Source organism: Symsagittifera roscoffensis, chromosome 1 (assembly GCF_963678635.1).
Source record: "Symsagittifera roscoffensis chromosome 1, txSymRosc1.1, whole genome shotgun sequence".
In the NCBI taxonomy this organism is placed as follows: Eukaryota; Metazoa; Xenacoelomorpha; order Acoela; family Convolutidae; genus Symsagittifera; species Symsagittifera roscoffensis.
In genome coordinates, this window is record NC_087062.1 from 95,044,549 (window position 1) to 95,066,669 (window position 22,121).

The following is a 22,121-nucleotide window of genomic DNA, read 5'->3' on the forward strand; positions in this document are numbered from 1 at the left end:
TCTTTTGTGCAAGGCTTCTAACAACGAAGCTGGTTGTCTTTAACATTTTTGTAACCACAAAATTAAAAGTAAACTACATTGTACGAAACTGTGCATATCCATACTAAATTTTATATACTAGAGTGTATGTTATCGTACAATATTTTGGTTGCACTTTAGTTTTTCAAGAACAATTTGTTTTTATGCGCATCTGGTCAGATATACCACATGTCCAAAAAAATCGATTTCATCCCGGGTTGAGGTGCTCGATTTGTCTTTCGATTTTATCGAGCAAAATTCGGTATGTTTCGACTATTCTGTCCGAACAAACTTTGGTATAGTTCGAATTTCTCAACCACATTTGATTATGCTTCGACAATCTCGATTCAGTTTTATTGTTTCGACTTTCTCGAACAAATTTTGGTATGGCCCGAGTTTCTCCACTCAACCAAAAAGAATTCGACTTAGTTCGACCCAGTTCAGATATGTTTCAATTTTTTCGATCACAACTCGATATGTTTCTACTTTCTCGACTGACCTGTTTTAAAAATTTAATTTGTCGACCCGGCATAGAAATGTATCGACTTTTTCGGCCAAATTTGGGTAGTTTTAGACTGTCTCGACGTTCAAAAAGCATTTGATTCATCGCATATTCGAGCGACGTGACTATCAATGGGATTTTTAATGATAACCTAAATTCACTAGATCGAAAATTTTGAGCTCAATTTTGAGCTTAGTCTGCTATCAAGTTTTTCGGCAAAAATGGCAAATTAAAAGTCCAGTTTTTGTCCGCTTGAAGAAAAAATACCGAGCTCAAAAGCACCCTGATTCGATGTGAGTGCTCTTCTCTCTCAGATAGAAAGACATAATTGTAAATTTAATCATGAATGGGTCTTTTCGTGTATGCAAATCAGTCTGGTAATTGGTGAACTTGATTTTCATTGATTTGAATGGTGGAAAAAGATAGTTTGTTCGCACTCTGGCAGTTGTTTCTCAACAGCTGGATTTCAGATTATGTAAGAAGATTAGATCCAATTTAAGGGTTTTATAATAAGAAATAATCATAATCATAATAATCATAATAATAATAACAATCATAATAATAATAAAAATCATAATCATAATAATTATAATAATATTAATTTAAGCCTGCAAGGCGGGGATTAGTTGCTCTTAGTCATTGATAAAAAATTTAGGAAAACAAACTTAAAAATGATGACTATGGATGAATAGAGTATTTAAAAGTTTGTAGCTTGTCAACCAATAGCAGCTTTAAATTCTTTCTAAATATTACAGGTTCTTGAAAAGGATCATAGTCGGGCAAATTGTTCGATCTCGCGAGGGAGTTTCCATTCGCATTCTCAAAACCGTCTTGTTTCCCGTTCGATTTGAATCAGGGCTATTGCGGATTGTCCAAAAATTAACAAACTTATCGGCAACTTGTTGTTAAGTATGTTATTCAGCAAAATTAAATCGTTTTTAAATAACGTCAGTGAAACTGGCAACAGTTTGCTTTTATTCAAGTAAAAAAAAACAATCCTCGTCATTCAATTCATGTTTTTCTTAACACCATTTTTATGCATCGTCGTTGAAATTTTTTTTACAGCTTACATTGGTTTTTAGTCGCAAACTAAACTGGAGATGCATAAAAAGATTATTGATAGTATGCAACTTTTAAAAACGAAACCCAAACAGAATTACTCAGAGAGTTTGGTGAGGATCTTCTGATCTAATTAAATTGCATGTTTGCTTTTTAAGCCTTTCGGTGATGTGGTATATCCATGACATTTTGAAATTGCATAAAACACCAAGATTTATCACCGTGTCTTTTAAAATCTTGTTCTTTATCATTAGATAAAATATTGATTAGAGGGTATCGCTTGTTTTAAGTCAATTCTGTTTTCTGCTGTCCAGGTTATTAAATTGTTTAAGTCTGTTTGAATCGAAGAAAGGTCAAACTAATTTCCAATAATTTTGTATCGTCAGCATATAAAAAGGAAAGGTTGTCAATAATTTCTGGCATATGGTTCATATATAGAAAAAAACAAGAACATTGCAAAAATTGATCCCTGTGGACCACGACTTGTTTTATTGCGGGAATGAGCCAATGTATTGCAAAGAAAAATTATTTGTTTTCTGTTTGAGATAAGATGCAAAAAAATTGAAGAATTTTATGGTCCAAGCCTATTTTGGCAGGCTTGAATAAAATAATGTTATGGCTAATAAAAACGAAAGCTTTTGCAATATCTAAAAATAGCGCGAGAGGTTATTCTCCTTGTTCTTAATTCTTGTATACAATATCACTGTACAATATAAGCTTTGTAACAGACGAATGATGTTTTCTAAATCCATGCTGGTTTTTTCACTTTTTTTGAATGAACCTTTTATTTTGCTATATAAAACTCGTTCAAATATTAGGGCGGGTACAGGAAGTGTTTAGCCGAATAATTCGGCCGTCTTTCCGAATTGAAGGGCAGGTCCACCTATGTCTATGCCGACAGTCTCAGCTGGAAAAGATCTGGACCTCGCAAAGCTGATAAGAAGCGGTCTCTGAGGCCCAAGTTTTGCGAAGTCCAGCTTATTAAGCAAACTAAACGATAATCTTTTCCATAAAAATTCATTAAAATGAAAAACATGAAAGATAACGATACAATTTTGAGACCTAAATAATGAAAAAACTGAACGCTTGATATCATGCATTGTACGCTTACTGCTCGCCCTTTTTCTAACAACGAAAAAAAACTTGATTTAAAACTGTTTGAAGTGAAACCACGATGAAATTTGATTAGTTTCTTATGAGTTGAAAAATGAACTCATTTCTTGGTAGTAAGCGTTGGTGTATAAGGTATCATTTTCATAGAAACGCAAAGATCCAGGAATTTGAGGTGTTTGCCGATACCAGTCGCCCATTTGTTGATGAGTCGAACTTGATGTCTCTCAGTACTTGGCTGCGATCTCATTTCGTTTTACCACCCTTCTTTTTCAAAGGCTAAAACTCAATTTCCTTGACACTTTTTCGGTTTTGTTTTTGCACAACTTTTCAGCACTGTCACGGCAAAAAGTTTCAAATTGAGAAAATGGACATGATTATCCAATCTATTGTTGAAAGCGGGAGGCATCTGTGGTTTCGGCAGTGCATATTTCCTCTCAAAATCAGGTTCCCAAAGAACTTCGTACGGTACCGAGTGACATTAGAGTCATTACGTTTAAGTCGTTATTTGATAATGCGGAAACATTCTCTTTACAGCGTCCGCTTTTCTTTATTTAAAGTCTGAAAATTGGTTGGATTACAATGAATCAGGTTCCGATAGAAGGGAGGGATTCCCCCTCAGAAAACTGACCCTTTGTAACTATTTTACGAAATTCATTTTCGGGCAACCGACCCTAAAACTTTTCTAAAGGCTTTGATGAGCCTCAAGAAATCAATTTGACCGATCTACGAAAAAAAAGTAATAATAATTTTGAAATTTTCGTTTCAAAATTTGACCTGCGAGAAAATACTAGATCTGCTTATGCAATGAAACAAATTTTTTGAACAAAAGTATACACATATTTTTTTATAATTATCTCTCCTTCCGAGCTCTTGAAGGTCGACTGAATGTTCCGACTGCACTTGTGCCACTTTAAAATTTTTTGGTTAAAAAATGGACACAGAGATGATGCAAAAATACTTGCCCAAAATACAACATAAAAATTTACTGTATAAGTTAGTCTGTATATCACAATTTGTAAAAGTTAGTACGATCCAGCAATTCTCCCCAATTTTTTGATTCAAAAAAAGATCTGACAATTTCAAACAAGGCGAGTGTCATATTTGTGATAGAAGATTTTTTTGTTTTACCGTAGTACTGGCATATATATAATTTTTTCAAATAATTGCAATCAGAAACAATCAAAAAGTCAAAAATTTTAAGAGAAGGCACAATTTTTCGCTTTTTCTTATTTAAATAAAAATAATGCAAAAACAAAATTAAAACAATTAAAAACAAAATCACTTGACAGAAAGATAAAATTTCTTGAAATAATATACTTGCAATTAACTTTTATACATTGAAATCATTTTGAAACTTTATTTCATTTAATCCCTGCACACGTTAGGTAAAGAAAAAAGGGACCCCTCAATTCATTTTGGATTAATTTAATCCTCCACTTACGCGTGTTAAGAGAGCGCAAAATATTGCGCCTTAATTATCCGATTGGCCAAATTAGCAAATTTCAAGCCCCCCATAATTTAATAAAAAACGAAGACAGGTAAAAACTTTACATTAGAGCTTCCGACAACAATGTCTTTTAAATGATACTAAGAAATATTGTCAATTTTCTTCAAAATTCGGAACAAGAAATCCAGTAGCATGAAAATTGAAAACACCTAATTCTGCCACCAAGTATTAAACACTGCCGATCACTTTAACTTGCTAACTACAGAAAAGTATAATCATTTTGATTTAATTTACACATTAAACATTTTCCTTACAAAAAAATGATATACACTCAAAGCTTAAAACCTCATCTTTGGTAAGTGCGAACTGAATTTAATGAAAATTATCCATTTAAAAATACTGAAGAATGTTCATCATAATCTGCTTCTTCAAAAACCCATCCGCAGGGAACAACAATCTTCTAACCAAAAGATTCATTCATTAACTTTGAAAAATTAAGCTCCTGAAAATTCAATCTATGTGCAACAACCACTTAAAAACAATAAAGGACAATCTTTTTTCTTCAAAACTACAAATCGTTTTTTCAAAATCGAAATTTCTTTCAAGTCAAAAATGGAAGTCAAACAAATTTCGTACATGGAAAAACTTATCATACAATTATCATATTGAAAAAAGCTTATAGAGTTTCATACAAAGTTTTGTAAAATGGAATGGCATGAAGAAATTTTTCAAGTAAAATTGTATCAACAGCATCTTCGGTCATTCACGTAGAATTTTTGTTTAAAAATGATAATCTTGACCGTGCAAAAACAATGTAAGTGAAAAACTTAGAGGACATTAAAAAGAAAAACCATTTAGATAGTAACCAATCGGAGGAACTTAAACCAATTTAAGGACAAATTTAAACTGAAAACGGGGATATCCTGTTGCTGAGCAAGTAGCACAGAATGTATTCCTTAATTATTTTGAGGAATTTTTTTTGTTATTTTTCTTTGTTAAAAAAATTTCCACTAATTTTTTTTTAATTGAAAAAAATTGTTTTTACTATAGTTACTCCTTTTGTTTTTTTTGTCTAATACAATTGATTTTTCTAGAAAAATAAAAGAAAATAAGACACCAATAAGACAAAAAACAAAAAGGAGTAATTATAGTTAAAAACATGGCCAAAATACTGTTGGAAAAGAGTCAATGAAGGCAAGTAAACAGAAAAAAAACAATGACTTAGTGTTTGAAACTTTCGATTTTTAAAGAACGAAATATATGCCCTTAAAGCTCTTTGAATTAATCTATTTATGGCACAAATAGGTTCTCACAAATATTTAGCTGAATACAGAAGATCAAATGGGTCGAAATTAGGCCGAAACCCACACCGCCCTCTGGCGGAAGACAATGATGATCCACCACGTCAAAGGATTTCCAATGCTTCTGTTACATACAATTTTCTTTATAAAGCAAATCAGCAGCTTTACTTAACAATGAAATGCAATTTATTTCCACTGTTTTCAATCACTTGTTCTCGGAATAAGTTAAACCAATAATCAATTCACTTTTTTATTTAAACCGGCTCATAAAGAACAATTAATATCTTTACATCGAATCAGATAATATCAGCAGCTACTTAATTTAAACGTCACAATTCAAATCAGTTTACTCTCTGCTTTCGTAGAGGTCAGTTAGCAACGCTTCTCTCTCGTCAACGGACAGCGCCTTAAAACTCGGCGCATCTTTAGACACTACACACACTTCGATTTCGTCGGCTTTGAAGTCGGCCGAGAGTACTTGAGACAGACATTCTACAGCCAAGTGCAATGTCTGTTTCTTGTTCAGCTTCGGGCTATCTCTGATTTTCTTCTCCAAAATGTTGTTCGCCTCTGTCTTCTTCACGCCGGCACTGATTGCACGATAGCCCCTGTAGTATCCGGCTGGGTCGATCTGGTACAGACATGGCCCAAGCTCGTCGTCAAAACTGATCAATGTCATGATGCAACCAAGAGGACGCATTTCGGCACTTTGTGTGTAAACCTGGACATTCACATGAAGATGAAATGCTACCAGAATAAATAACATAAGATGAAAAACATCTAAATATAGTCACAAGTTTTTATTGAAACGAAGAAACTGAAAACAATCGACTCATAAAAATTCACTCCCCAATTCATAAAAACTATATAAATCCCTTTATTAAAGAAAAATCAATCCAATTTGATACAATTGCGATACGTAATACTTTTAACAATCAAGGTAGCCGACAAAAATATCACCAAGATTTTAGGTAGAAAAACTTAATCTATAAGTGTCATACTACTATATGTATCGACAATTTTTCAATGCATCTTGATTTGCTTCCAATAAATTTTAGGCAAAAACGATAGCTAGCGTCATACTAAAATTGAAGCAGTAAAATTTACAAAGCAGAATTTAGTAATTCGAAAAAGCAAGACCCACGCCCGTTTCGCCAAAAAAGTGTCTCTTTTTCCTTTTACCCCACATGCTAATTTTTTTAGTTCTTTTTACATTGTCGGATTGCTATAAAAATTGGCATACAGACTAATTAGGCCATGAGAAACCTATTTGATCTTCATACTCAACTTTGTTAAACAACTCATTACACCATGTAAATTATGATTATGTGAGGTGGGGGAAAAAGGAAAAAGAGCCGAAAAAGTAACACCAAAAAGTTTGATCTCAGATATTTTTGAAACATCATTTGAAATATTTGACGCCACTGCGCTGACTCAACAAAACCAGACTTAATCTAGGAAAAAAATTATACCGAAGTGCCAATTCAAAGATGTGTCTTGTGAAGTTTCACGGAAAAAATCTAGTACCCGGTGGTTGCAATACTTTGGGCTCGCAGAAGTAATCTCGAACCAATATTTATTCTTTTTTCACACCGACGAAATTTAAAAAAAAAACACTTAAGTATGCCTTTGTAAAAATAAACTCCAAAATAAAAAAAGTGGCCGGTTGCAGCGCGATCAGTGTTTCCGGACTTTTTTGGATATTTTTGCAAGTTCGAAGTTCTTGAGGGCCAGTAAATTTCAGCTTCACAAAAAAGTTAATGCGCTATCAAAAACGTAACAATAATTTAAAACTACTGTCTTTATACAAACGGTCGCAAGTTAAACACACTTTCCTTGAATTTGAGCTCGGGGCGCCGAGATCTTCAAGTGAGCACACAAAAACATTGCTCAAAACAGAGACGAAGTTGAGCTTCGCACCACTTGCAATACAACGCAAGCGTAGCCTTGCAAGCTAATGAGACAGAAATCACAGTCCAAAAACATAGAGAAAAAATTGACACTTCTTTGACAAAAAGAAAAAATCAATTTCAGAAAAACGGTCATGAAATACAATAACCAACATTAAAATGAACAATAAGTATCAATTAACGAGCAACCGCTGAGCCGCAATTCCTTGAGAAGACGAGCACTGAGCCGAAAACCAAAACATAGCCAACAGACAGTTGCAAAATAGTCAAGAAACGCAAGTCTCCAAACATCCTCACCCCTCGAATTTCAAAAAACAAATAGATGGCCTTAAAGCTCTTTAAAAATCTAGAAAAATTTATGCTTGACACTTTTTAGATAAAATTAACCCAAATTAAGAAACCTGGATCAATAGAACTCTTATTTTGCTAGGAAATACGATAATTTAAAATAAAATTATCGACATAAAATAAGTTGTATAAGCCAACATAGCATGAGCCGAAACCATTATAATAAATAACAGAGTAACAAAAAATAACACGAGCCGAAGCTTCGCTTTGCAATTATAGGCGAGAATACGACAAAAAGCAACTCTTCCAAAAGCATTTAGAAAAAATAGAAATGAGTCTCGAATTAGTAAAAATTCGGCTGCGTCTCGGATTCGATCTGCGCACTACGTCAACCTAGAGAATATGAGTCTCACACACTAACCACGGACACTATAAGTCATAAATACTAGTCATTAAAAAAAACAGAAAACAGATGCTATGAAAATCCGAACGCTCTATAATCGTGATTATAGCAAAAGTGCCACCAAATAATGAACACTTTTCGTTGCATGTTAGATTAGAAAAAAGAGGTTCGTATTAGTACACTACGCTGCTCGATAGTGTGAAAAAAACTTGATCAAAATCCGAATTGGGTAAATTGACTGAATAACAGGATGACTGTCAGTATTATTAAGAAACGTTTAAATCAAAGACAAACCAAATTCCGACATTTATTTTTCCCGGAAAATTATTTCACACATACTTGAAAAAACAAGACCCGACACTGAGACTCGAAGCCATTTTTACCTCTAAACCAAGCGGGAAGGAGCTTCCTATTTAATGATGATCAATAATAAAGTACGTTTCATTCTTACCGATAGCAACTATTCCAAAAACACGGAAACTGAGACGACGAAAAATATAACGAAGTACACAATTCCAAAAAACGTCCGAAATGTTTTTAACGGAAATGCTGAGTTTCCGTCTGAAAATTCCTGTCGAAACCCCCCCCCCAAAAAAAAACAACTATAGTATGACAGTATCTAGAAAAAAACTCAAATGGATACCCAGACGATGAACTATACTACCGCATGAATGATTTCGGAACTCTATTTACGATTTCGCCTAAAAAACCTGATAATATTCAGCCATAAAGCCCACTTACATGTTGACTTGAATGACCTTAGAAAAGTTTTAATGACCTTTTTAATGTAGCCAGTCATACAAATGACTTTTTTTAATACGAACAAGTTTCAACCGCTAACTTGGTTATTGTAAAGTATTCTGGCTATATTCAAAAGATCAATAAAACTATTTTAAGATTTTTCTAGCTCAACTTTAATTGGGATCTTTAGAAAACATCCAGAATTCGAGGGCCGTATATTCTCTGCTTTCATATTGGTTTCAGACAGCTCAGACAATGCTTTAAAACTGCAGATAGTATTCACAGACCTGCTGCTTACAGAAAAACGAACTAGTCTGCTGTGCTGCGTGCTTCGAATAAAGCAAGATTGGCAAAAATCGCATCACATTCAAAGCCTCAATTAAATCCTTTGACGACCAACCGTGCACGTCCTTTCGTTCACAAATTCACATACATGATAAACTTTTTAAATTATCATAAGACTTATTGGCGCTACGCAAAAAGTAATCGGATTCCGAATGATGCAAATCACCTTTGTTTGCTCATACTTCAATAGACGTATTTTAGAAAGTATAACTAAATATATATGAAGCTAATTAAATGCGAAACTGTTTTTATTAATGAATAACCTGGTTGATATCTGCAATTCGCTTTGCCAGCATAGCGATTGGCATGTCGTAACCGTTCTTGTATTTGAACTGAGCAGCTTCGGCGCGTGCTCGGATCACCTGACTGCGGCCGTCGGCCACCAAGCCCGTCATAGTGCACCCGATTTGGGTGGTAATCAGGTGTACGTTGGTTACTGTTGTCGCATCAATCAACTTGTCCTGCACCTGAAATAAAAAAATATATATTCACACTCAACCGAAAAGTAAAAAGTGATTGGTTACTATTCCAAGTAGAGAAAAATGGATCAATAGGTACACTTTTATTCGAAAATAATTAATTCACAACTTTTGCGCCATGTTCACCTCCTCACAGGGTGTAAATTGTCTTCCTTTTAGCAGATGAATTTGAATTGAAAAACTTCAGTCAAACCGCGAAAAATGAAATTTGACGAACTAATTTGATCATTCTTAACTCTCAAGTACGCCCGGACCTCGAGAATTGGAGTCTCACGCCCTTCCCTCTCGGCCACGAGCGCTTAACATCCGACAAACACTATTCGCAAATAATGCAGCTACATACGCTAACAAATTGCAAATGCTATGCAGCAAAAAAGTGGCCTTAAATACAAATAGACACAAATATGCAAGTAAAATGACAGTTGGCAAAAGAGTAATGAACGCAAGAAAACTAAAAAAAAAAAAAAACGGTATTGTTTTTTCAAAAACCTTCAAAATTTTAAATTCGAAAAAAATAGTTAGCCTTAAAGCTCTTTGAGTTTGTAGAACAATTTATGATGGACATTTTTGTGTTAAAATCAACCCAATTTGAGAAAACTGGATCAATAGGTAACAATTTTGTTTCGCTGGGAAATCTGATAATTAAATTCCATTTTCCAAATTAGAAGTCGATCACGTTTTTCATGACCTTTACAGTTTTGCTGTTCAATAGTAGAATTTGCCTTCCTTGTAACAAAGGAAATGCACTGAACTTCAAAAGAAATTCGAAGTCAAACAGCGAAAAATCAAAATTGAGCGTGATCAAAAAACAAATCGCCAAGACCTATATAGTGCTCACTACGTTCATTACTCTTAATAAATTGGAAAGCATAAAGCCACAATGTGTATAAAAAATGCATTTCAAAAATTGCAAGATATTTGAGAAAGAAAATTTCTGAAATCGAGTTTTTATTGTTATGTTTGAAACAAATAGCTTTATTCGGTTCATTGGATGAATTTACACGTACACCCGCAAAAAATATGACCAATAACGCTACTGGGAAAAATTGAGTGAGTTAAAATTTGAGTCTACAAAATTTCTTAAGTGACGCACGCTAATTCTGAATCTACATAATTGCTACAAAATTTCTTAAGTGACGGACGCCAATTCTGAATCTACATAATTGCTAAGTGACGCAAGCTAATTATAACGCATTAGCAGTACCAGTAAATTAGAAAAAAAAAGAAATTTACCAATTAACTTGCCTCAATTTATAGAGCCGATGCAATTTTAACTAGTATACGAAAAAGTTCATTAAATACATCCGACCCTACCCAGGTTTGAACCCTCTTATTTTGTTGCGGGTCTCCTTTCCTACCTCTACGCTACAGATCCATAATACTTTGAAGATAAAGTGCTATTAGTAATAAAAGAGTCTGTGTTAAAATCCTTAGCACTGGCTGTACTTAATATCTGGATCAAAATGAACACTTTCAAAATGAACACATTTTGTCGCAACAATACTTGCGACTTAAGCTTACAAAAAAAAGTTCATAATATGACATAAGCTATGCTTGTGTAAAAATCTACTAGCTTTTAACGCACCTCCGGTGCTGAAAAGAGAATATTTAACGGGAAAACTGCTGATATATAAATTAGATGAAAAAAAAACAATAGGAATGCAACCGTAAAAACTGAAATGTTTTTAAACTAAAACAAAAAAATCTCTGAAACTACTCGGTTTCAGATGTCTGACAGCATACAAGTAAACTCCTCATATTTAACAACTTCATTGGCAAAATCACTGAATTCGTGTTGAACGGAAGCGTGTTGAACCTAGTCTTTTTTATTTAACAGAATTTTTTGTTAGTTTAACAGATAGTTTAATGACAATTTTGGAAATATCATACGAAAAACGTCAAAACCAAAAAACTTAATCCATTCGAGCAACAAAATTGGGGTGTAACATAAATTCATCCCACGAATGGCAAATTTTCAAGTTTTGAAAAAAAGTTTAATTTTTCAAAAAAATTTCAAAGTAAAAGGATCAGAGCAGTCATATTTTGAGAAGATTTGGAACCCCTAAGTGTACCCTGGCAGCACCCAATTAATGGGTTGAGAAATTCACCTTTTGTCAAACTAGAATATAAGTTCTTTGAAAAATTTTGAAAACGTCATATCTCGCAAACTAAAAGAATTTGAGAGGCCAGATTTTGAGGCAAGATTTGCAACCCCTGAGAGAACCCTGACAGCGCTCAACTACACGGTTGAGAATTTAATTTTTTTCTGGAATTTTTTAATCTCGTAAGCTACAAAGATTTGTGTAGTCATATTTTGAGCCCCAATTTGCAATCCCTAGGGTAACCCCGACAGCATCCCCCTTTTGGATTGCTATTTTCAAATTTGACGACAAAAACTCGTCAAACTTGACGAGAAAATTAAAAAAAAACTCTTAACCATGGCTCAATACGATATAGCTTGAACATGCAAAAATTCTTCCGTTTAACATGCAAAAATAACACGTTGGAAAAACTTAAACATGGCTAAATAGTAAAGCCCGCATTTAAATATATAATAGATTAACTATGTTAACTTATTACTATTCGAATGTCAAACACATGCTATCAAAAAGTCGTAAAGGTGCCCCAAAAGTGGCACCAGTATTTGCGAATTAGCTTAGAAAAACGAATAACCGTAGTATAACACTATTGCTCACTTAAGTTCACAGCTTTAATGATAAACACACTTTTCATAAAACTAACCTAATTAGAGAAAATTGGGTAAATAGGTTATTTATTCCGCTGGGAACTCTAAAAAATACAATGCAGTTTGTCACATGATAGTCATTCACATTTTTTCGCACCATTTCCGCATTCGTAATGGGAGAGACCGTAACGCTTTCTTCTCTGCAAATGAGTTCGAATTGATTTAAAAAATCAAACGTAAAACCCCAAAAAAAAACAAGCTTAGTTGAAGCTAAACAGACCATGTCCTGAAAAAAAAAACGAAAAATTAGCTCAACCTATATGTGTCTTCACAAAAAATACGAAAATGAATGGTAATAATGGCTAAGATAACAACAAAACTGTTAAGCTGTAAATAGTATTAAGCTTCCTGGAAGTCAGCTTCTATTTAAATTGTCTGATTTTGTCGGAAAGACGAAAAATTTCAATGTTTCTCGACACAGAGAGAATTTTTAAAGTTAAATGAGAAAAATTAAATTCTTCTCGCTGTTTTCTAGTTATTTAGCTTTTATAAGAAACTTGGACAAACGAAAAACAATCGATGAAAATTTCAACTTTTTCCTATTTTTAAATTCTTTTTTATTTTTGAACTTCGTTTATTAAATCAGGTCTGAACATTCTGTGCTCTCTACATATCAACCGGCTATACTTGTTAATTTAAAATTAATTTTAAACTGAGTCAGTTTTCCAAGCCAGACGATAAATGAGGTTAGCAAGTGTTAAAAAAATTCTTTTTTTTTGGATTGCACATCACGGCTAATAGGTCTTTTTTGACAGCTTTTTACCAAATAAGCGCTGCGATTTGATGACGCTTGCAAGCTCAGAAAGCATAGCAGTCATTACAGGATTTATAACGTTGTTTATTCAGCCATATCGCAAGAGCCTGGATTGATGACCTCTTAACTCAACATAATGAACTTTTACAATACAAATAAATATTCACACTCGGAAGAAGATGCCACTGTTTGATAACGCACACAAAAAGAACCAGGATTCCTGTAATCTTTGCGTTTGCTGAAACACTTTGACGACAAAATTTTGCATTTCATTTGGAAAAAGATGCTGCAACTACATACCATAGTGAGGAAAAACACGGAATTTTATGTTGGCAGTGTGCCGTAAGCCGTAAAAGTATGACAACAGCCATGGCGCCAATTTCATATTGCTAAAACAACAAGCACATCGAAATTACAATATATTTCCCGGTCTCATTTCCTTATTACATACCTTAGTTAAATACAATGCATTACTATTTACGCATTACTAATAATCATAATAATAATAATTCTTATTGTTTTTCAAAGAGACAAATCGAAATCGCACAAAACGACACACCTTTTGAAAAACACAAGTTTGTAACAAGTGTACATCTTTTAGCGCCGCTTTTGTAGCACATCAAACATGCATTGAAAACTAATTGTAAGCGTAGAAAAATGAAAACATAAAAAACAATTACTTCTAAAAACCCATATTTGGTTTCGCTGGTGGTATATTAACCAGCCGAAGTATCAACCAATTAAAAATACGTACGTGATTTATAATAGTTATATGACAATTATGTAATCTTTTCGGCTAGCTTATTTACTCTCAGTTTCTCTAACTGCAAATTACTTCATAGACGCTCACATTCAATGTTATTTTGCTTTTTATTTTTCTTTACAATTTTTCTTTACAATCAGACCATGTCTCATTCCATCCAATCATCATTGTGAATTATTTATGCTGTTAGTCTTTTTAGAACACAACAAAAACAGAGCAAAGACTTGCAACTTGAACAAACGCATTCCATACTGCACGAAATCTTCCAACAATTTAAGAAAAACGGCAGATGTATTACGGCAGAGCAGCTTCATTTGGACATATTCTACTTCTCATTTTTGTGCTACCTCTTTTTTCGACCACTTTTGCAGTATTCAAATATGTTTACGCCATCTTCAAGCCAAACAAATCGTCTGCCAAAACAGCTCAAGCTATTAAAAACTTTCTTTCATCGACAAAAAAGCCTTTGGCGCGTACTCCAGTGATTCTTATAGCGGGTGCACACTTTTCTAAAACATTAACTATAGTGCGTTCAATCAAAGCCGTTTTACCGGGAGCTAAATCTCGGATCATTCTAGCAGATACCGCTAAATACGCATGGAATGGCGCCCGTTTTTCACGGCATTGCGATGCTTTTGAGGTCATACACGCTGATCCAGTGACTCAAGATAAACAATATGTAAACGAACTGGTTATGCTGGCTCAGAAGCATGGGGCGACTGGATTTCTACCATTAAGCGTACCAGCAAGTGCTGTTGCAGATGCCCTGGCATGCGAAAAAATTGCATCCGCCTCAAAAACTGGAGTGATTTTTGACCGTCCATATCATTTATCGGCTCAAATATGCGAACTTCTTGATGACAAATTCAAATTCTGCCAACTTTGCCAAGATCTGGGAATAACGGCACCAAGAACTGTCCTGATAACCTCCGACAACGATGCTCGCGAACTGAACCAAGAACTATCTCTGAAATTTGGAGATCCGAACACAATGATTCTCAAAAATCTAGCCTATGACTGTCTACACAGGCTCGATTTGTTCCCGCTTCCGACAAGTCCTAAAAAACTCGACGCATATTTGGAGAAGATTCGGAATGATGGGAACGCAATTAGCCAAGCTGCTCCTTGGGTAGCTCAAACCAAGTTATTGGGTCCAGAATATTGCGCAGCTTTTATTATACGAAATGGCGAGCTAAAACTCATCACTCTGAGTAAGAGCTCAGCTAGCCAACTGAGATTTAAGCACATCGAAAACACGAAAGTCAATGTATGGTTGGAACAATTCGTTACCAGAATCAACGAGCGAAGTCGTGAGAAGTTTCTCAACGAAAAAACACACGATCGGAACCAAAATTTTACGAAGAACACTGAATTGGCACTGAATAACTGTCAGTTGTGTCTTGATTTCATTGAGATGGGTGGTAAGTTTTTTCCCATAGAATGTAATCCCAGATGCCACTCACAGCTATCTGCCTTCTCTTGCGCTCAGATTGGGCGATATGTTCTCGGAGCGGCCATCATGGACATTGACCTGCCACAGGATTTGAAAATTGAAGCCAGAGCTAGTGGAGCTATGACAAGCGAGGTCATACATTTCGGGGACGAAGTGTTCAAGTCGATTTTCCGCCTGAAAAACTATCAGTCGGGAACTAGCAAGTTCGACATTTCCGTTTTCCGGAACGAAGATGCAGACTTTTGTCTCTGGGATCCGTTGCCTTTTTTTGTGAAGCTTCACTTACAATTGCCCTTTCTTCTGCTCCAAAACATATGGCACAATCGACCGTGGAAAAAGTTAGACTTCTGCATCGGAAAAGTAGTCGAGCTGCATGGAGAATAACATAGCTCAACACAAAATTCAAAACGACACATGATCTCAACAAAAACCCCAAGTTTTTTTTGAGTTCAGCCTATGAAAGAAAAACTAACCACAGAAAACGCTACAAAACAGACACGAAATCAGGTTGGATTTCGGTCGGTGAAGGGTAGAAATACGCGCTCACGAGCTACATGATTCCCTTTGGTGCTAATTTAAGACATTCATTTTTGGCGTATCAACCCTAATTTTTTCTGAAGGAACAAATAAGACGCCGCGCCACATAAGCAGCGTTTATTGCTAAAAAAAAATTAATGTCAACAAATCTTGAGACACACTTCGACAAAAATTGTGTGCAGCAGAAAAACTTTTATGCAAAAGGGATCTCTTCCGTCGTGTTTTAGGATTTTAAGAAAACAAAAGCTTTAAAACCTAAAAACTATATCCGCATTACAATAGAGATATCGCCTCGCTATAACCCAATAGCTCTGCTCGATATCATAACTTTTTGTACATCATGTTTTATATTCTTGTTAAGATAACTTTGTGTACAAAATTTTATAAGTCAAATTTGTAAATTGATGAACTTGATAAATGAGCATTTAAATTTCAAATAAACTTGCAACGAAAAACCATCTAGATTGAACTCCCAACAAGTATGGCTGAATATCTAGATCACAAAATTCTAAAATACCCATCAGACAGTTGAAAAAGAGTCAATGGACGCAAAAGTAAAACAAAAACAAATTTTGACCTGTTTTTTGAAAAAAAAACTAACTTTGGAAATTCCAAGAAAAAAAGATGGCCGTAAGCTCTTTGAACTTTAAGAACAACTTATAGTTGATACTTCTTAAGAAAAAAATTAACACAATTTGAGATAGCAGTTCAAACAAAGCCAGCAGAAAATTGGAAAAGACTCAATAAAAGCAAGTAAACAAAAAAAAACAGAGGCGAAGCTGCGCTCGGCAAACAAGCGAAGGAAAAGCAAAAGATTTCAAACAGGCAAACAACTTGAAATAAAAAAATCAACATCTCACTTTGAAATTTTTTTTATTGAGATTAAGAGTATCACATTCTCATATCTGCTCTACGGGCACTTGTAATTTTATTAACAACAGCCACCAAATAAGTAGCTATATTTCTTCTATATTGCCAATGAATGTTATGCAGCAAAAATTCGACCAAAAATTAAAACTATTTAAAAGTTCCGGACTTGAATACCCGTGCTGTTAAATAGAAGTCTCAAGTCCTCTCATCTGCGCCACGGTCACATGGAAATAAATTAGTGGCACAGCTAATCCTGGCTCTTCCTGTTCTACGATTTTTTAAATTATATATTGTACTGATACGGAAATGCGTAATTTTCAAAAAATTTACTAAATGGACTTTACGATTAATTCTAGAGATTATCTGGTTCTTTCCACACCCTGACTTTTAAATTGCAGATTTCCGCACCTTGATTAAACCCTTCTGAGGATTGAATCCTTAATATCAGATAAGTAGTTTTCGAGAATTAGTGACATAACGTCTGAAAAACGTCGTAAAAATTGAAGAAAGAATTTTTTCGAAGTCCATAACAGTTTTTCTACAAAACAGTTTAAAACAGATTATACAGGAAAGATTCAAGCACAATGTAAGTTTAAATGAACTATCAACTGTAAAATCAGCAGATTCGTTTTTGAAAAAAAAGAATAACTTTCCAAAAATGGGCAAAATTTCAAAAATTGGACATTTTAAGGCCATATATTTTTTTAAGAAAATACAGGGCATAGCCACTTGCGTAGGGCATAGCCGCTTAAGCTAGCATTTTTCGTATAACTGGTTTTTTCGGCTAAACCAATATTCTGTAATTTGGCAGGGTAGTTTTTGAGAAAAGTCAAAAAGATTTTAAAATTATTGAAAATGTCAAAAAAGGGCTTTTTTTGAGGCAATAACTTTTTTTAAAAACCAATTTAGGGATAAAACCGCCCAAGAAGGGGAGATCACCATGAAGTTTCTTCTGATTGAACCCTTCTCAGATTACAAATAGGTCACAAATTCCCCTACTGAAACTTTCGAAGCTTGTAGAAGGTGCGGTAAAATGACGAGAGACTAGCAAAATATGCAGGCACATAGAGGAGTAGCCAATTTTTTGATTGGTAGGATTTTGATTTTTGAAAATCGGTAGAATAGTTTTCGAGAAAATTGAACTTTCTGCAAAAAGTACGAAAAACAACAAATCCCATAGATTTCATGATACTTTTTTTTCAAACACAACCTAACCCTAGCGAAAAAAAGCATTAACATATGCCACTAAATGCTTATGCTTAAATAAGCTTATCACAGATGCGAAGTTGCACCCACTTCGCATACATAAGCAAAAATATAACCAATAACGCTACGGGCGAAAACTGAATTAGAAAAGCTTTGAATCTGTAAAACTTTGCAGTTGGAAAAGAGTCAATGAACGAAAGTAAACAAAAAAAAACTAATAACTTGTTTTTTTTTTGAAAAAATCTCATTTTGCGTTTTTCCGACAACAAAACAGAAGCTCTTTGATTTTCTATAACATTATGATTGACACTTTTTTGATTTAAAAAAATCCAATTTGAGAAAACTGGATCAATACGTAAAATTGTTATTTCGCTGGGAAATCCGATAATTAAATTCTATTTTCGAAATTAGAATTCGATCACGTTTTCCATGAACTTTACACTTTCGCTGTTCGATTGCGGAGGTTGCCGTTCTTTATCAAAGGAAAAAAACTGCATTTAAAAAAGTCAAAAGTCATGTCGCGATAACAAGTAAAATTCAGCCTGCTAAAAACTCAAAACTTTTCTTGAAAAAAAAAAAACGAAAAAATCATCGCGACCTATATAAATACGTATATCGACTCTATGGCAGCCTAAATTAAACAGAAGCAATTAAAATTTCAATTCTATATTTGAGAATAAAAATACAGAAAACACGACAAAAAAAGATATTCGATATCTGAATATAACCCACGCCATTTGGAGTACCTCTTAAACAAGATTTTCATAAGATTTATCAACAAAGAGCATCCTGAAATTCATGAGCGACAAATTTTGTCGTGTAGTGGTCACAAGATTCCCGAAACAAACCGAATGCCCTCCCAAAGGCAGAATTGCTAACTTTTTAGTGGCTCTAACACTTTTCAAGGAAAGGCATTTTTGGCCCAGAAAGAGTTGAAAGTTTCAATGCGACTTAGCTTAATTTCGAATTGACTCTTTAAAAAAAAATTCGGCGCAAAAATTAATTCATCGAAATAAAACAAAGCCAACCTTTGTTAATAACAAAAACCATCAATTCAAATTGCCAATAAAAACGAGACAAGGAAATTCTGTTGCCAGTATCTAGAGTTTGATTAGGTTTGATCATTTTCATAAACTATCAGACATGTATATAGAAACGAAGCTTTATTGACGATATTATAGATTAATTTTGATTTTATATATTAAATAACAATAACATCCGGTTGCTCTGCAAGTAGCACAGAATGTTCCGACTAAAATCATGAATTTATTTTTCTTCGTATTAGTGCCGTTTTCAAGAGAGGAGAGAGAGAAAAAGACACTTTAATTAATGTATAGACAAAGCATTGCTTAATATACAAAATAGTGTAACTTATAAAAGCATACTTTGTAGAACACAAGAGATTAATGTGGCAGCGCCAAATTTCTGTTGACAATTTAGTTAAAGGGTTATCAATTAAACAGGAAATCACGCGAAGTATGAGCATTGCTAAATTCGACATTTAATTTTAGTTGAATCGCTAAAAAAAATTCAGTCTACTTTTGAAAACATGTTGATTTAAATTAATATCCCGAAGTCTGTGACAGTAATGAGTTCCAGTTTACAGAAGTCAAAGAAAAAAGATTTTCTGAAGACAACAGATGAATTTATTCCTTGAAGGACAATAAAGATAGATTTCAAATTAAGTTGATAATCGGCGGTTGGTAAGAACCGGTCATGTTTGAAAGGTTCTCTTTTATTTTCTGTGCACCGAAACAAATAACATAATGACTTGTGTTTCAAAGTATTTCTGACACTGGCTATAACTTTGCTTAGTCTAAGTTCTTTGGACGACTTGAACTTCGAACGAACAAACACTCAGTTTAAGGCCCAATTCATCTGCTTTTATAAGGATAATACTAAAGCTTTTGACATACACTGAATAAATAGAGACGAATAATCCAAATGGATCAAGGCAAGAGTTTCGAGAAGCATGTTTAAGGTTTCAGTCGGTAGCTGCTTTTTAATACTATCGATTGTTCTAATTGCTATAGCCATGTTTGTCAAAAAAGTTTTGACCTGGCTTTGTAAAGTCAGGATTTTGTCTAACTTTATGCCTAGATACTTACATTCGTTTACTTTTTTGACCAATGTGTTTCCGATGCTAATATATTCAGTCTCACAAGCCCTTTTGTCATTTTTCTTTTAAAAGGTTACAAACCCGGTTTTCAGTGCACTTAGATCCAAATGGTGGGAATTCAAGAAATATTCGGGGGAAGTCACGCTTTTCTGCAAATTATATGGAGCTGTTGCAGAAGTTATGTCACTAGAAAACAAAGAGACAATCGTCTGCATATTGAACTATTTTAGTTGGTCTAATTAGCGCATTTGAAATAACATTAACATACAAATTGAAGAGTACAGGTCCGAGAACAGCGCTTTGCGGTACTCCTTGTTTGAGTTCAATCCAGTCAGAAATTGTTTCTTCAACTTTTACACATTGTAACCTTTTTTCTAAAAAAAAACTTCTAATTAGATTCGGTGAAGATAATGAAAAGTTTAGGGTTTTTATTTTACTCAATAAGATTTCGTGGGATAATGAATCGAAGGCCTTCAAAAGATCAAAGAGAACAGCATGAACTATTTTATTATCTGCAATTTCATTCCTTATGGATTCAGTAAAGTAGAGAACTGCATCTTTTGTCGAGAAACCTTTTCTGTAACCTAATTGAGGAGGATTAAATAATTTGTAGTGATTTAGATGAAAACTTTTTTGTTTTTGTAAAAATTTTTTTGCATATATTGAAAAAGCTGTTGTAATTGATACAGGTCTAAAACTTTAGGATCACTTTTCTTAATTATGGGAGTCACAACAGCATTTTTCATATCATCAGGAAAAACTGTAATAAAGATTCAGTAGTTCAAGACAAAGTTCAAATGTGGCACAATGATTGATTTACCATCTATTATGGCCCATGAGGGAACCTTGCCGGCCCCTAGTGGCTTATTGCATTTCAGTTCTTTTATTATTTCGAAATAATCTTTTTTGAGATATTGGACGAAAGTTAAACTTTGGTATATTGATTAAATAAGTTGATACAAACGGTGAAATTGACTTAGAACAAAAGAAATCATCTAGATTTAAAAAATTAAAATTAAAATGGTCTTCAATGCCTTTTTCCAAAATAGTTTTTCATCGCAATAATTGATGATACACTTTCTGAGCATCTCATTTTATTAATGAAGTTCCAACGAGAATTCAGTGAGTTTAAATCATTAAAACACGACTTTGTATAGTCTGCTGTCTGCTTGTTTTGTTTTTATCATTTTACTCAAATTGTTTGTCGAAAGGTTATAAGCAGACCAACTACTTTGACATGGATTATTTTTAGATGACGATAGCAATTGTTGGCGTCTTACATTCGTGATAGAGCCATTGTTTTTCTAATATAAGGGAACCTCTTTTTTTAATAATATTTTTCTACGAGTGGTGCATGCTTCTCCAATGCAAAAGAAACCAAGTTTATAAACACTGTAAACATTAACAAAACAGAGTTACAGGAATAAATTTGATTCTATGGGGAGCACTGGCAATAGTCTGCAAAAATCATTCTTACTGTAATTACTGTAGTCAATTTAAACTAAGTTTGGTTTTTAACACTCTGAGCTATGTAGGTAATATGAGCTTTTGCAAAATGATCAGTTTTATACAGGGTACACTTTTTGGGCAATCTATTCACGAAGTATGCAGTCCAAATGTGTGCTTGCTGATTTACATACTCGCGTTGCTTCATCAGGAGTGGCTATGCTGAGTCCAGAAGGTACAGTTACTGTATCAATATTTTGTTTTTCATGATCATTTAAGTAGTTTATGTTAAGACCACGTAATCGTAATTAAGCTAGCTATTGACAATGAATTATCTATATTAAGAGGCAAACTTTCGAGTAATTTAGCTTGCATTGACTTATTGGGATTATAACTAATATTAATTGGCATTTCATCCTTAGAACTTTTCGAGAAATTGGTAGGACACTCAATCCACAAGGAGTCAAACTTTGATTTATCAAATAAATTCAAATCGTGTCGTTCGCGGAGTGCTGATAACCTTGGTACAAAAAGCATAACACCGCCTGACGTTTTCTTAACATTTTCCTCACTTCTATGACACTAGAGGAGTTCATGAGAGGTTGATAAATCATTCTTGAA

The 22,121-nt window shown here is 34.0% G+C and overlaps 1 protein-coding gene across 2 annotated transcripts in view; it reads right to left on the bottom strand.

Moving 5' to 3' along the window:
• Positions 1 to 22,121, bottom strand: part of LOC134853054 (proteasome subunit alpha type-6-like) — a 354,898-nt gene that overhangs the window by 324,992 nt on the left and 7,785 nt on the right. The window contains exons 3-4 of one of the 2 annotated variants that reach the window (XM_063868987.1): positions 9,391 to 9,594; positions 5,666 to 6,161 (exon numbers count right to left, since the gene is read on the bottom strand). The exons of the other annotated variant lie outside the window; for it this stretch is intronic. Of the exons in view, the coding sequence (XP_063725057.1) occupies positions 5,787 to 6,161; positions 9,391 to 9,594 (579 nt within the window). The 3' untranslated portion in view covers positions 5,666 to 5,786. Of the gene's footprint in view, positions 1 to 5,665; positions 6,162 to 9,390; positions 9,595 to 22,121 lie in introns of those variants that run through there. 2 annotated transcript variants of the gene reach the window in all.